At 34.3% G+C, this 13,414-nt stretch overlaps 1 protein-coding gene across 4 annotated transcripts in view; it reads right to left on the bottom strand.

Annotated features, from left to right (window-relative positions):
* Positions 1-886: 886 nt before the first annotated feature.
* Positions 887-13,414, bottom strand: part of LOC145321574 (uncharacterized) — an 85,760-nt gene continuing 73,232 nt past the window's right edge. For 3 of the 4 annotated variants that reach the window (XM_080163011.1, XM_080163012.1, XM_080163014.1), the window contains 8 exons: positions 13,011-13,097; positions 11,671-11,804; positions 11,409-11,461; positions 11,154-11,255; positions 7,350-7,437; positions 7,063-7,156; positions 6,560-6,661; positions 887-1,261 (listed from right to left, as the gene is read on the bottom strand). In XM_080163011.1, the coding sequence (XP_080019137.1) occupies positions 1,046-1,261; positions 6,560-6,661; positions 7,063-7,156; positions 7,350-7,437; positions 11,154-11,255; positions 11,409-11,461; positions 11,671-11,804; positions 13,011-13,097 (876 nt within the window). In that variant the 3' untranslated portion in view covers positions 887-1,045. The remainder of the gene's footprint in view (positions 1,262-6,559; positions 6,662-7,062; positions 7,157-7,349; positions 7,438-11,153; positions 11,256-11,408; positions 11,462-11,670; positions 11,805-13,010; positions 13,098-13,414) is intronic. The other variant, XM_080163013.1, reaches the window with a different exon arrangement.

The raw sequence follows: 13,414 nt of genomic DNA, 5'->3' as shown, positions 1-13,414 counted from the left end.
AAAAAATTTTTTTTTTGCATTTCTCGCAAATATTTATTACTGACCCATCAAAAAAGATTTTGTTCCAATATCTTCAAAAGCACAGGAGAAGTACTGTATTTAAGATATACCTTGATATACGAGAATTTGAAAAAAATGACTAAGTCCCCCCGCAGGGCTGCTTGTAAGGGGAAAAATTTTTGAAAAAAATAACATAGTCTCAAATGATTCCAAATTGCCTAATTTGGCGAGAAATGCAAAAAAAAAAAATTTTGTTGGCGGCGTAAAACGGCGGCGGACGGCGGAGCGGCGGTCCCGCCGCCGTTTTCTTAATTCAAATAATTTTTACTTATTAACCTAAAAAGATTTTTTTTCAATATCTTCAAAATCACAGGAGAAGTACTGTATTTAAGATATACCTTGATATACGAGAATTTGAAAAAAATGACTAAGTCCCCCCGCAGGGTTGCTTGTAAGGGGAAAAATTTTTGAAAAAAATAACATGGTCTCAAATGATTCCAAATTGCCTAATTCGGCGAGAAATGCAAAAAAAAATTTTTTTGTTGGCGGCGGAAAACGGCGGCGGACGGCGGGAGCGGCGGTCCCGCCGCCGTTTTCTTAATTCAAATATTTTTTACTTACCAACCTAAAAAGATTTTGTTTCAATATCTTCAAAATCACAGGAGAAGTACTGTATTTAAGATATACCTTGATATACGAGAATTTGAAAAAAATGACTAAGTCCCCCCGCAGGGCTGCTTGTAAGGGGAAAAATTTTTGAAAAAAATAACATGGTCTCAAATGATTCCAAATTGCCTAATTCGGCGAGAAATGCAAAAAAAAAAATTTTTTTGGTGGCGGCGGAAAACGGCGGCGGGCGGCGGGAGCGGCGGTCCCGCCGCCGTTTTTTTTGAAAGATACCTCTAGTTGGGGTAAAAACTGACCCAGCCCAAAAGATTTTATCCAATTATCTCTAAAACTAAGGGAGTAGCACCCAAAATAAAATTGCTGGTATGTCGTGGCACGAGTCACCACATTTTACCCCCCCCCTTTTAATGACAAAATTTTACATATCGCACTGGCTGTCAAGAGCTCCGAACTCTTTGAAAAACTGTTGGAAAAGCTTGATGTTGGTGACAACGTCCTGACAGCCCATGGTCTCTCTGATGCTGTGCATGGACAAAGAGGATATGCCAAGGTCGACAGTGCGCAGGCCGACGCCAGAGGCTAGGATTGGACCAATTGTAGAGCCACACGCGCTGTCATTGCGAACTACAAACTCCTGGAAAACATGGGTCATGGTTACTTTTAATTTTTAAAAGCCTGGGTTTACGTTGAATATCCTATTACAAAAAAGGAGTAAGGTATTAGTGTCTAAAACTTAAGATCTTGTTGAACCGATTGGGTTCTCTATTTTAGGAAAGATTCACATAGGTTTAATGATGGTCTTAGGCTTTTTTGTTTTCCGATTTAAGTCTTTGGATAGTTTAAAGCTATGTTTCTATTCCATACCTTCCTCTTTCGAATATAGAAGCAAGGTGCATTACCGCTATGCTAGTATTAGTAATTACATTAAGAACTTATCTGATTTTAAGTTGAAATTTTGAAAGCAAAGTAAATCGAAAATAAGAAACTGGCTCCAAAAACTGCTGAAAGGGGACTATCCACGAACAAGAGCACGTGATTCTAAGTACCTTCCATCATTGATCCTAAGTATTTTCTTTGAGAACATTATAGGTCACCATTAATCATTAATATATTGACGAGAAAATTTATGTTTCACCACTTAAAATTGAAGAAAAGTAAAAAAAATTTTAAAATGTTCAGCATTTTAAGTCAAAATTATATCGAACGTTTTGTTGAGTTCGAGTTATCTTTAATTGTTCATAAATAGTTAAGATTACAATAATTGTGTGAAGATAATAACACACGAGTTTCATAATCTAATACCGACATAAATACAAGAAAATAAAATATATGAGCAAATACAACATAATACCTAGATACAATAAGTAAAAAAAGTAACTGTTACTATTATCAATTTCTTGTACATAGAAGTAAAACATATCCTTATACTAAAGTAACAGGATGTCTGTTTGTCTGTGTGTTTGTACCGAAGGATCTCACTAACCGCTGAACCGATCGGGTTCTCCTTTACAGGGTAGATTCTCATAGGCCCTGGAAAGGTGTATAACTATTTTGGGGGAGGGTACCACCACCCTCCCAAGAGAAATCACCCCAATAAAAAATTACCCATTTCCAAAAAAGAGACTTCAACGAAACATAGACCAATTATTTCTCTAAATATTTTAATAAAAAAAAACATTCAAAGTGCCCCTAGAGGCCTCTAGGGGCGAAGCCGCTAGTATATCATAAACTAATATATATTGAAAGTCATTCATACTGTACCCTAGTCGTAAAAAAAATTTTACCACATTACTATAAGCTTCAAAATCAATAAAAATACCTAAAAAACATGGTGAAACATAAAGGGGGGGGGGGGGGGGAAATGTGGTGACTCGTGCCACGACATACCAGCAATTTTATTTTGGGTGCTACTCCCTTAGTTTTAGAGATAATTGGATGAAATCTTTTGGGCTGGGTCAGTAATTACCCCAACTATTGGTATCTTCAGTGTGGCCACAACCAAAAAAATACTGATACTGAAGAAAAACAAGGATGACAACATCCATAAGTAGCGAAGCACAAAAAATCGTAGATGGGAATACGTACAGGTAGATTTAAAAGGTTTTTACTAAAATCTAGGATAGATTTATTGGATAAAATAAATATGAAACCTTGTTTTATTTTGTATGATGACGATGGTCAAAGTAAATTATATTAAAGATGCTCATAACAATGGGAAAAATTATTTTGATACTGATATCTCATAAAAGTTTGAAAATTGGATCAAAATAAACAAAGATATTGGGAAATATGTAAAACATATAAAAATAGCCAAAAACCTGATAAAAGGCAGTCTGGCCGCCATGGTTGTTTTCTTAAAACGACAAAAAATTTAATTTTTAAATCCTTAAAAACTTTAAAAATTTGGAAAATCGGACCATATACACTGAAGATATGGAAAAAAGTGTTAAATATATTTATAAATAGCCTAAAACCTGCCAAAAAGGCAGTCTGGCCGTCATGGTTATTTCCTTTAAAGACGGGAAATTTAATTTTGATATCTACAACTGAAAAAATTTTGAAAATCGGACTATAAACACTGAAGATATAAAGAAAAATGTTAAGAATATAAAAAAAAACAGCCTAAAACCTGCTGAAAATGCAGTCTGGCCGTCATGGTTGTCATCCTTAAAAGACGGGAAATTTAATTTTGATATCTATAACTGAAAAAATTTTGAAAATCGGACCATACACTGAAGATATGGAGAAAAATGTGAAAAATATAAAAATAGCCTAAAACCTGCTAAAAAGGCAGTCTGGCCTTCATGATTGTTTCTTTAAACGACAGGAAATTTAATTTTGATATCTGTAACTGAAAAAAATTTTGAAAATCGGACCATAAACACTGAAGATATGGAGAAAAATGTGAAAAATGTAAAAATAGCCTAAAACCTGCTAAAAATCGGTCCGACCGCAAATGATGTATTATAGTCAATTGTGCTCCTTAATAATGGGAATGTTGTCAAAAAATTTCAGCATTCTATCTTTTATAGGAGCTGAGTAAATCCCATTTCCCCCATAGCGTTACGGACGGACGGACTGACTGACGGACGGACGGACTGACTGACGGACGGACAAAGTGAATTATAGAGTAGCTTCGCTACTAAAAAGGAAATACTGAAAATACTGAATCCTAAAATAAGAAAAAATACTGAAAATACTGAAGAAAAAAAAAGGAAATACTGAAAATACTGAATCCTAAAATAAGAAAAAATACTGAAATACTGAACAAAAAAATACAAATACTGAATAAGTATTTTTTTTATATGATTCCTCATTTCAAAATTTCATATATCATACCTTTATAATTTGGGGGATATTTTAAAGACCTTTTAATTTAGCCTCTTAGATTTTCTTGCATCAATTAAGCAGAAAATGACTGATAAATATTTTAAATGATTACAAAACTTAAATACTTTTTAGTTAATTTAAGAGCATGCTAAAAAACTTTACCTTTAATAATCATGCAAAGTACTCACCTTAGATTATTCATTCTATTAATAGACAAAAAAAATATCTGAAAAAAATACTGTATAAAAGCATCTCAAATATCTAAAAAATTTATATTTGAGATGAAATTGAAAAAAAATGTATATTGCCATCATAGACGTCCAAGCTTTTTATTTTTTTGGGGGGGGGTAAAATTTTTTTAAGGGGGGGGAGGGTAATTCGCTTTTGGGGGGGGTAAAATTCGCGCGTCGCAATTTTTTTTACCCCACCCAAAATTTTTACCCCGGGGGTAAAATTTGCTATGGGGGGGGGGGGGGGTTAATTACCCCCCCTGAAATCTGTTGGCAGGGGTAAATTTATTTTACTCCCCCCAAAATTTACCCCCTGGGGTAAAAATTTTTTTTTTTTTTTGGGGGGGGGTAATTTAAATTTTATTAAATATTTAGTATTGAAAATGCGCACGAAGCGCGCAAAATTTTTTTTGTTAGATTTTTATTTTTTTTGGGGGGGGGGTATTTACCCCCCCAAAATTGTTTGGGGGGGGGGGGGTAAATACCCCCCTCCTTAATGGTTGGGGGTAAATTTTAAACGGGGGGGGGGGGGGTAAAATGACGTCTATGATTACCATAAAAAAACCAAAATTAATGTACAAAGTTATAGGGTAATTTAAAGGAAAGTAAAGTGAGGCGCGAAGCGCCGAAAAAAATCTGACATCAACTACTTGAAAAAACATCTTATTTATGCAAAAAATTTTGGAATTTAAGAAATAATGAAAATACTGAATCATGAAAATTTCCAAAAACTGAAAAATACTGAATAAAATTTTCAAATACTGAATATTCAGTATTTACTGAAAATACTGAAGCCCCAATTTCCAAATACTGAAGAATACTGAAGATTTTCAGTATACTGAAGAATATGGCCACGCTGTATCTTTCAAAAAAAAAACGGCAGCGGGACCGCCGCTCCCGCCGCCCTCCGCCGTTTTCCGCCGCCACCAAAAAAAATTTGGAATCATTTGAGACCATGTTATTTTTTTCAAAAATGTTTCCCCTTACAAGCAACTTAGTCATTTTTTTCAAATTCTCGTATATCAAGGTATATCTTAAATACCTACAGTACTTCTCCTGTGATTTTGAAGATATTGAAACAAAATCTTTTTAGGTTGGTAAGTAAAAAAATATTTGAATTAAGAAAACGGCGGCGGGACAGGCGGGACCGCCACTCCCGCCGTCCGCCAACAACAAAAAAAATTCTTTTTTGCATTTCTCGCCGAATTAGGCAATTTGGAATCATTTGAGACCATGTTATTTTTTCAAAAATTTTTCCACTTACAAGCAGCCCTGCGGGGAGACTTAGTCATTTTATTCAAATGTACAATTTTTGTACACTAAGGTATATCTTAAATTCAGTGGTAGGTACTCCTGTGATTTGAAAGATATTGAAACAAAATATTTTTAGGTAGGTCAGTAACTAATGGCAGAGGTACGGTTGCGGAAAACAGCGGCGGAACCGCCACTTCTAATATCTTTAAAAGCAAAGGAGAAGCCTTGAATTTAAGATATTTATAATATGATAAAGAATTTGAAAAAAAATGACTAAGTCTCAAATGATTCCAAATTGCCTAATTCGGCGAGAAATGCAAAAAAAAAAATGGCGGCGGAAACGGCAAGAGCGGTGGTACCGCCGCCGTTTTTTATTCAAATATTTATTACTGACCCATCAAAAAAGATTTTGTTCCAATATCTTCAAAAGCATAGGAGAAGTACTGAATTTAAGATATACCTTGATATACGAGAATTTGAAAAAGTCCCCCCGCAGGGCTGCTTGTAGGGGGAAAATTTTTTGAAAAAAATAACATGGTCTCAAATGATTCCAAATTGCCTAATTCGGCGAGAAATGCAAAAAAATAATTTTTTTGTTAGCGGCGGAAAAGATTTTGTTCCAATATCTTCAAAAGCATAGGAGAAGTACTGAATTTAAGATATACCTTGATATACGAGAATTTGAAAGTCCCCCCGCAGGGCTGCTTGTAAGGGGAAAATTTTTTGAAAAAAATAACATGGTCTCAAATGATTCCAAATTGCCTAATTCGGCGAGAAATGCAAAAAAAAAATTTTTTTTGGTGGCGGCGGAAAACGGCGGCGGGCGGCAGGAGCGGCGGTCCCGCCGCCGTTTTTTTAAAAGATACCAATAGTTGGGGTAATTACTGACCCAGCCCAAAAGATTTCATCCAATTATCTCTAAAACTAAGGGAGTAGCACCCAAAATAAAATTGCTGGTATGTCGTGGCACGAGTCACCACATTCCCCCCCCCCCCTTTTTCTCGTCAATATATTAATGATTAATGGTGACCTATTATCACGTGCTCTCGTTCGTGGATAGTCCCCTTTTGATATATTCTTCATACCTACTAATTGAGTTGTTAAGAATTTAGATATACTTGAACGGGAACACCAGCCCTCCTGGCCAGCTCACGAAGGATAAATCCAGTTTCTGCATTGGTTGCGTATCTTTGGTTCTGATTAGTTTTTATCACAGTACCCTATACAAAAAATATATCAAAATATTTGAGGAATCCGCACAATGAAAAGCTTCACTGTAAAGCAGAGTGAAAACCTTTGATATCAAGTAAAGAGGACTATTAAGGAACGGTAGCGTTTGATGTTAGTTACCTTCCATACATGAGTAATTGTAGGCGTTTTTTGGTTTCTGTTGAATAGAGCTAAATGCCCGACAAAATTTGAAAAGTCATAAAACAAAAGCTAAGACACAAAAGCATACTTTTACTTTACCTATTAGTTACATATTTTGCATTAAGGGTGATAAATACTAAATAGTACTAAAATTTAAGAAAGAAAATTTTACTTTTGCTTTTTTAGGCATTTAATGATATTTCGACAAAAAATTACTTTTATTTAACTTTTATAAACAGAAATATTGTACCTTGGTCATGGCAGGTTGGTGCTGCTTGTCATGTTTATCAGAATAATTTGGATGAATAGCGTGAGCTACATCAGCCGAAATCAACATACTCTTCCTAAAAAAAAATAAAAACTTATTTTTAGGTTTCTCCTTCCTAAGCCTACACTAACCATTTTAATCTGCCAGTTATGTTATCTAACTAGCTTCCATTTTAAGTCTTCCCCTTCATACAGTATCTTTATTTCCACACAAGTCAATTCATTCAAATGCCTTCTCTGTTTTAGGACGTGATTGTCATATGAATGTACCTTATGGTTATCTTAAGAAGTTCTGGGCAAGGATCAAAAGAACCGACAACTCTGGCGATTGCCTCATTCATCACAGGACTGCCAGCACCTTTAATACAAAATTATCAACATTTTACTCATAAAAAAATATATAGGTATTATGGCAGGGATTTAGTGTTCAATCAAATATAAACATATTAAACAACATTTAAAAAGAAAAACTAAGGGGTAGCAGTTTACAAAGACGTCTTGAGTTTTTTCTTTCAACTCCTCCTCTTTGAAGGCAAAGATTTTCATCATTATATATAATATCTTTTAAAATCTGGTTTGATTCTCGGAAGTGAATTATAGAGAACACCAAGAACATTGATTTTTAGGACATATGTAGCACCTAATTTTTTAAATTATTTTAAAAATCAGTTTAAAATATTGCTAGAATCCGGAATCCGAAAGGAATCTGCCACTTTTTTTTGACGGATTCTTTAAGAATCCGGCCCAAAAATTCGACAGATTGCCATCACTAGTAAATATAACATATAATGTATATAGTGAGAAAAAACATCAGCCAATTTGTAATGTTTCAAGCAAAAGAAAATAGATTTTATGACAGGTTAGTTATCACTGTTAAGGGAGGGACACACTGTATTCCAGAAATCCCGAAAAATGACAAAAAATCATAGAGAGTGTATATTTGAAAATTTGGATGAAATTTTATTTAAATATCAATAAGTATACATATATCTTTTACAATAATGGTGAAAATACTTATAATAAGGGTTTTACACAAGGGGCGTCAAGGGGGGGGGGGGGGGGGTGTAAAGCTAGTCTAATAAGCACATTTCAGAACTTCCTTTGTTTCTAAGCAACATTGACGGGAATCATATCAAAAGATATTACACAACCCAACTAACAATGTTTGTTAACCCTTAATAGTCGGGGGGGGGGGGGGGGGGGGGAGGCGACCCTCCCCCCTTTTAGTATTTTCTATCACATTTTCTTTGTGTGAAAGATAGAGAGCTATAACTGAGTGACTTGTTTAAAATGGGTACGACACATAACTGAAAGTTGAATATCTCCATCCTGGTGGGCACAGGATGCCAGGATACCTGGCAGGATCATACAGGTAAAGAGCCAAAATATTTTTTTTTATGACTTAAACTTAACATTTCATCTTACCAAAATACTAAAATATCCTATATTACTACATACAGGTGTTCAAGTCAATTTCCGGTTCCAGGTATGATCCTGCAGGTCTCCAGAAATCTTTAATTAACTCCTTTTACCTCAATTTTTTACTTAGAGACCTCAAATTTTAAACTTAAGCTATTCTAACAACTATACACGACCAACTAAAATTTCATTAAAATCTGCCGCTATTTTCCTGCCGACTACCGTCGCTGAAATTTATATTTTGAGATTTCTAATAAATACAGATGAGTAAATTTCTTACTCATTTTTTGTGTGTATATTTAAGCAGGGAGGAAGGGAACAATGGACTGTTTATTATACTAGTACACAAAGTTTTATAATAGTTTTTTCTTATTTGTAGGCATAACAACTTTTGGGACTTTTGAATTTGATTGGTTGGTTTATTAGTTGAGTGTCCAAACATTTCAACAACTAATTGTAATTTATAGAAGGGGCAATTTTGTTTATTACCATTGGGGATGTACATTAATTTACCGGCCATTGTCTTATCCCTTTAGATCATAGATATGTAAGACTCTAATTTTTATTTTCATTTATTTTAAAGGAAACATTTTCTATCTTAATCAACATAAGTTCTACTCTTCTAAGTTCTTTGTTAATATGAAAGAACCTTTTGTGAAAGGTTGCTCAATAAAAGGGTAAAGGGAGTAGATAATGTTAAACATATAAAATCAGAATATTTTTTGTTGATTTAAGGAAACCACATACAAATTTTTAGACTTTTAGCTTTAATGGGATCCAAGATTGACATAAATCGAGCCCCCCCCCCCCCTCCCCCCAATAAAAGGTATGATATTCAGGGCAAATTCATCATTAATTACGTAGGAATCAACTTCTAAAAACATATATTTGGTTTAATTCATGGTTAATGATAGCAATAACCATTTTTTAAATTTCTAGTACCAGCTGCTAAACGGCTAGAAACGGCTAAAAACGGCTGGGAGCTGCCAAGAGTATGAAGGGTAGATATAAGGGCTTGTGACGTGTCTAGGGGTACGTTTTTATGGCTGCTGAGCTCAAAAATACTTCCAAAAATAGTGGCCGCCCATTCATATGGCAGCTAGGTAACAGCTGCAGCCCAGCTGGGAGCGGCCAAGAGTAAAATAAGTATTTTTAATGGTAATTTTTAAGCTCAGCACCCATAAAAACCTACCCCTGGACACGTCACAAGCCCTATGTATTCATTCTAGTTCTACTCATTCTACTCTTAGCCGCTCCCAGCTGAGCTGCAGCTGTTACCCAGCTGCCATATGGATGGTCCGCCACAATTTTTGGTAGTATTTTTGAGCTCAGCACTCATAAAACCTACTCGTAGACACATCACAAGCCCTATATACTCATTCTACTCTTGGCCGCTCCCAGCTGAGCTGCAGCTGTTACCCAGCTGCCACTATTTTTGAAAGTATTTTTGAGCTCAGCAGCCATAAAAACCTACCCCTAGACACGTCACAAGCCAGCCGCCAGCCGTTACTTTTCCAACTTTTTATTCGATTTAGGGAAAAAAGACCTATCAAGGATTACTCATGCAAAAGTTCAGATCGAAATTCGAATTCTAAGTGCCATTTAATCACTGATTACGAGATGGTTGCATTAAAAAAAAAACCTTTAGTTAGATTTTCCATAAATTTATACCCCACGATCCGGATCCTTGGACTCAAAATAATGCAGGGGTGTATATTCTACATGGGATCCCCTGCTCAGGGGGGGGGGGGGGGGGGGGAAATAAGTGGTTGGAGGGAAAAAAAATGTAAAATTTAAGAAAACTGAAAACATTTTTTCCATTTCCCACCCCTCCTTGGTGAAAAAAACTTTTTAAAATGTGTGGTAGGAGGGATAAAATAAATAAAATATAGAGTTCTTTAAATATTTTTCCATTTTCCCCCTACTTGGTGAGAAAAAACTAGGGAAGAAAAATAAAAAAATTTGTAGCAGGGGAAAAAATAAATCTAGTGCAGAATATACACCCCTGAAATAATGCGGTTCCGGATCCGCAACAATAGGAAAAGGTATGAGTTCATGATATTTATTCTGTGAGCGTCATGTGTATTGTGCTTTTATAAGTGAATCCTTTTGACTGAGGAGAAAATAAGGACCTAGTGACAAACTTAATGACATACTTTAAGCACTGAAACGGTAGGACAAACGGACATTAACACTTGTACAGTGTCAGAACTGAATAATCATAATATAAATGTATAAGAGTCAACGCAAAATTGTAAGGAATTTTGTTGAAAAACTGCTTGATGCATGATAATGTTTATGGACATACTAACATTTTTAGGACTTGATTATAGAGTTGCTTCGCTGATTATATTATACTTTGTTGTTCCAGGAATCAATATACCAAAAATCAGATCAATCGGATGATTAGATCACATAAAAATTTGTTGTTAAAAAAGTAAAAAAATCAACATGTTTAAAATGGACGTACGGACATTTTACTGATAATTATAGAGTTGCTTCGCTTTCTAAATCGTACCAAACTATTAAAGGAATCACCATGCAAAATTTGAAATCGATAGGACAATTCTAACATGCCTAGACTAACGAAAAAAGCTATCCGTTACGGACGAACGGACCCTAATTATAGAAAAGCTTCGCTTTTAAAATGTTAACCTTGTGCTGAGTCAGAGCCAATTTCTTCATGATCAAAGCAGACCAACATGGAGACACCGGTATCATCATTTGTCATGCCATGTAATAACAAAGCAGTTAAACCTGAAAGTTTAATAGATAAGCAAAATATTTCACGGATAAATCAGATACAAACATATTATAAAAATGTGTTTGGTTCAAAGAAGTTACAGGCGATTCCACTGTTTTTTAGGGTAAAGATGAAATTAAAATTTTCTGAATAATTACAAACCTTACCAGTGTAACAATGAACTTGGTTATCTAATCTTGGACTTGAAAGAAACTCATTCCTAAAATTGATATTACTTTCTAAAACAATGTTTTTTTTTAATATAAAAGTACCTAGTTTAAATATATTTAAAAAATTGTAAATTACAAAATACATTCTATTTTTGTATCATTTAAAATTCTATATCTATACTGGAGTGAAAGTTTTATTTGGTAGATTATTTTATTTTCAATACAAGTAGTATAGAAAATTTAAGATTTTAGTTATTACTTTGGTCCCCATGTAGCTCCAGGTTGAGTATCCGCCAGAGTAAGTTCCATGTCCACAATCTGATCAACAGCAACACCTAGTTCACCAGCTAGAAGTTGGAGAAGCAGACTGGAATGCTTAGAATCTCCATCCCCCTATAAGCAGCAAATAACTAATTCTACTGATATCATAACAATAGTACTTACGGGAACTTTGTTTTACCCTATAATATCAAGTAGAAAAGTATTTATGTTTGAAGCTAATGTTTGGCAAACAATAGTAGAATAAACAGTAATATGAGTTATTTTTTCAACACATTTTCTACTTGTTTGTGCATAGTCCTGGAAAATCGCTATATCCAACTAGACTGAATTATTTTTTGCTATTTCTCGCCAAAGGGGACTATCCACGAACCAGAGCAAGTGATTCTAAGCATATTCCAGTATTGACCCATAGAATTCTTTTATGGAAATATACTAGGTTTATGTTTAATATTTGCTTTATCGACTAAAAAGTTAGGTTTTACCATGAAAAAAAACTTTGAAATGTAAAGCAATTTTTAAAGCAATATCATCAAATGCTTTGTTGAGTTCAAAGGACAAAATAAAATAACACTGCAGAAAAGCATCAAATGTTGTAAATTGTACATTAATCAAACTGTTTACAAGTTACCAACCCTTTTTCTAAATATACATTTTCAATCACAATAATATACTTTTGTGTCAAAGCTTTTAAACAACAGTTTGAACTCATCAAAACATTTGATGATATTGCACCAAACAATGCTTAACATTTCAAAGTTTTTTCATATAAAACCATGGTGAAACCTAACTTTTTTGTCGATAAGGCAAATATTAAACATAAACCTAGTATATTTACTAAAAAAATACTATGGGTCAATGCTGGAAGATGCTTAGAATCACTTGCTCTTGTTCGTGGATAGTCCTCTTTGACACGAACCTAACCTTACAGGGATGTATATTCTGCAGAAGATTCATTTTTTCCCCTGTTGCAATTTTTTTTTCATTTTGTTCCTTCTTAGTTTTTTCCAGCAAGGAAGGGGAAAATATTTTCAGAACTCTTCATTAAATTCATATTATCCCACCTCCCACATATTCTTTTAGGTAGTTTTTTTCACCAATTAGGGGAGAAATATGAAATTAAGTTTTCATTTCTCTAAATTTATACATTCCCCCCACCCCAACCACATATCCCCCCCCCCCTTTAGCAGGGTCAATTTTGCAGAATATATACACCCCTGTAACCTTATATTTAACAACTTATTCACTTATATGCCTTTGTGGTAATGAAAATTTAAAGCACAATTGCATAAAGATATAGCACAGCAAAATAATACCAACCTTGTTCATTTCTCCCTCAAGTTGTGTTAGGATTGGTTGCAGATGAGTCTCTTTGTTAACAATGAAAGCATTCTCCTCCTCTCGAGTCTACAATAAATATTTACCAATAAGATCATTTCCAACGTTTTGTCAAATAGTTTGCATGAAAAGTTATTTATGTTAAAATGAAAATTGCAAATTTAATTTACTTTATAAGAATTAAAAATCACAGATTTTTTGCTTAACTTTTAACAATATGTCTTATTTTCAAAAGGAATGCGCAGGAAGTATTAAAAAATACTATTTTATTAATATTATTAGGCACTTTGGATCTACTGCAGTTTATGGTTAAATATTGCTGGAAACGAATGCTTCCTGTTCTCTGGCAATATCAGAAGATTCCTGGATCTAGCATAACAAGAAAT

This window comes from Acartia tonsa, chromosome 6 (assembly GCF_053477335.1).
Source record: "Acartia tonsa isolate MP-2025a chromosome 6, ASM5347733v1, whole genome shotgun sequence".
Taxonomy (NCBI): Eukaryota; Metazoa; Arthropoda; class Copepoda; order Calanoida; family Acartiidae; genus Acartia; species Acartia tonsa.
The sequence above is the reverse complement of the archived record's forward strand: the minus strand, read 5'-3'. Positions and strand labels throughout refer to the sequence as shown.